The sequence below is a fragment of the Populus euphratica genome, unplaced genomic scaffold, assembly GCF_000495115.2.
Source record: "Populus euphratica unplaced genomic scaffold, PopEup_1.0 scaffold170.1, whole genome shotgun sequence".
In the NCBI taxonomy this organism is placed as follows: domain Eukaryota; kingdom Viridiplantae; phylum Streptophyta; class Magnoliopsida; order Malpighiales; family Salicaceae; genus Populus; species Populus euphratica.
Genome location: NW_011500051.1, coordinates 7,143 through 10,341, shown reverse-complemented (window position 1 = coordinate 10,341; position 3,199 = coordinate 7,143). Strand labels below are relative to the sequence as shown.

The 3,199-nt window shown below is 36.1% G+C and overlaps 1 protein-coding gene across 1 annotated transcript; it reads right to left on the bottom strand.

Annotated features, from left to right (window-relative positions):
- Positions 1-233: 233 nt before the first annotated feature.
- Positions 234-2,964, bottom strand: LOC105107670 (Got1/Sft2-like vescicle transport protein family). The gene is made up of 7 exons (XM_011001681.1): positions 2,873-2,964; positions 2,702-2,756; positions 2,519-2,610; positions 2,338-2,418; positions 1,404-1,501; positions 1,240-1,315; positions 234-607 (listed from the first exon to the last, which is right to left on the bottom strand). The coding sequence occupies exons 2-7, from the start codon at positions 2,727-2,729 to the stop codon at positions 575-577; spliced, it is 408 nt and encodes a 135-aa protein (XP_010999983.1). The 5' UTR covers positions 2,730-2,756; positions 2,873-2,964; the 3' UTR covers positions 234-574.
- Between the last annotated feature and the right edge of the window lie 235 nt (positions 2,965-3,199).

Below are 3,199 nucleotides of genomic sequence, written 5' to 3'. Positions count from 1 at the left end.
CAATACCAGCTGCCCGGCCATAGTGGTGTTGCCATAAAGAAATCGGATGCAAAAAGTTGGGTAAGCATAATGGCATGCAGCCATGGAAGGGAGCTATCACTTCCTCTCCCCGCTTGAATAGTGTGCAAAACCACAGCTGGGGTTATCTTCAAAGGCACATAGAATATCAGAGACTAGCCGTGGCTTAAAGACATTAAGCAAATGTACATCACCAAACCCAAAAGCATCCAATATAAAATAAGAAAATAAAAATGATATTTGTTGTTTTTGGTGAGTGTTGTTTACTTGACGGAAACTGTACAACTATACTTGTTAGAAAATCATTTTATTTGCAGAACACCACTGCACCGTCCCGAAACAATGGGTCAACTAACCAGAAACCAAACCCGTATGACAAATTAAGTCTTTGAAAAACTTATGGCACCTGTCCAAATGGTTCTCTCTTTCATGCAGTGATGAATTGCTATTTGCTAAACTTTTGAAACTACTCTCTCTAGTTACCTCTTGAAATAACAATGAAGGAGAAACATAGTCGCCGCATGCTTGGATAACAGGTCAGATCTCAACAAGCGTTTCAAGCAGAGCCCCTTCTCAAGTGATCAAGAAGCTGCAGTAATTGCATTAATGTATATATTGGTCAGTTGTAGAAGAATGCCCTGGTCTCACGATAAAGGATAACTGATAAGTAAGTTTCTTCCAAGTCTAATAAAGATATATCAGGGTGAAACGAAGTTCAAATACCACAAGGAAAAAAGTTTGATTGAAAAGATTATTTTCATATTTTCTCCCAAAACACAAGGACTAGAGTGCAAATACTTGGGAAACTTAACTCTGAAATGGTTTTCAGTCAGCACTCAACCCTCTGAAAAGAAGATCATGGAAAATCTTTTCACAGCTACGAATGTAATAGGCTGCCATCAATATGCAATAGAAGTCCCCATAGTCACATAACAAACTATTGATGAGGTGTATATGCATTGCCAAATACTTCAGGAAAATTTCAGAAGCAGGAATCGCATTATGTATAGAATTTCAGTAAACTGTGTAATTTAATCCTCCAAGAAAAAGGACTGTTAAAATAATCTATAGTTGATGTCACATACATCCACAAATAAATTTGATCAGGTAACAAGAACGCATTTCATGCAAGCAAAAATTGCACTGGGAAAAGTCATCCGTTGCAAAAGCAAAAGGCTGCAAAGGTAACCTGAAGGTTGAATAGGCATCAAAAGAACTCACCGTTATAGGATACTGTATAATCCATCCAACAACAGGAATCTGATAGAGGAACACCTTGACAGAAGGCCAAAAGCCACTGGAGGAGAAAACAGCAATGCAATAGTTCAGCCAAAGAAAACAGAAATAGTAAAGTTCAGAGCTTATGATAAAGATAAGAAACTAACCCAAATAGAGCAACGCAACTATATATTTCAAAGATAATTCCAACTACTGGCCACCGAACAAATATGAAAAAGAGCCCCAGGAGAAAACAAACAGAACCCTGCAGAAGAAAGAACACTTTAAAATAAAATCTATATGCATTTCAAATTCCGTCTATCCTTAAATGGTATAATTCTGATTTCTTACGCATGGATATATCTCCTCAAATTTAGAGTAATCAGTACCAATCTAGAATTCACTACCAAGTTTTATATGATGCACATTTCCATGTCGTTATTGGAAGAACGGGGGTTAATCCAGACTCAGGAGCACTTGATAACGTTTTGGCAAAAACATGATTGGCAGATGAATAAAAAAAATGGAAATGAATTTCAACAGAGTATTGCACCAAGAAAAGATGCAAATCTTTTAGATATCAAACAGTAAAGTTTCAGTTTTCAGGATGAATCATTTCAAACTCCAACATTCCCTTTCTCAATGAATGTTAAAACCCCCTAGAGTAAACTACACAGAAGAGGGATGCTAGGATTCATAGCACTTGAAAGGAAAACATCAATGTCTTGCCCATGAATGCAAGATAGAGAAAACAAAAGGCCTTTCACATTAATCTAGTAGAGGACATTAAACGTGGGCAGCAACTCAGCTTTAAGAATGTTCCTTGGCCATGAAAGTGAATGCAAGATAGACAAAACAAAAGGTTAACTCGCATCAATCCTGTAGAGCATATTACTTAACAGCGGGTCGCAATGCAGCTTTAAGGATTTTCCTTAGCCATGAGAATCAAGCAAGCATGTCAGATATTTGCTAGATTGCAAAGACGCATAAACTTTTCCACTTACTTTAAGCAAGGGAAGTCCGTAAAACAAAGTTATAAGATATCATGTGTTTGCAGTAAGCAAGAAAAACAATAAAAAAGATGTCCTATTTGATCGATACCTTATAATTTGCTCTGTTAGTAAAGAGCTTCCAGGTAGAACGCCAACCAAGCAAAATGGCTACCCCAGATAACCAAAATATCTGATGACAGACAGACAGAACAAGATTAAAGCAAGAAATTTAGAAAATCTCTGTCAAAAGTAAAATCTTTAAGAAAGAAGAGAAAAAAAAACAGCCTTACATTCCCAAGGGCAAGCAAACCTCTATCAAAGAAGAGAAGCGCACCAAGAAAGGTAAAAAAGATGCCAAAGCCAATGAGACCCAATCCAATTTCTGCAAAACAGTAGCTGAATTTTATTTCTCGAGAACAATACTCTGTGAACTGCGAGAGAAAATTCTTATTAAGTAGAAAAGGAGTACTCACTCTTTTGCTCATTTATTTCATAGGCCATCTTGACCTCAATCCCACTCTCTTGAGTCTTCACAGCAGATAGATCAAAGCAATTTTTTGAAAATAAACAAAACAAGAATAAGGTTTTCGGTCATTTGGGAATTGAAAATAAAATCAAGTAAATCAAATCCAGAGAAGACTTACCTCTCCGGTTAGCAATTCACCACTTTCAATTCGTTACCTCTTTTAGCCGGAGACGACCGTCTATGTATTCGAGTGCTGTCAGCCCGACTCAAAAGAAGGGAATTTAGAAAGAGGTCAGCCCTGAGCCCAAAATATTTAAACACCAAAGCCCACTAATTAGATTTTCGTTGGAGATTTTTTTTTTTGATGGGATAAGTGTGGTGTTTTTTTTTTAGTTTATATTTTTAGAGTGTATTTGTTTTTAGGTAATTTTAGTTTTTATGATTGTAGTTTTAAAAAATAAATTTAAAAAAAATATAATTAGGTGTGATTAGTTAGATTTAGATA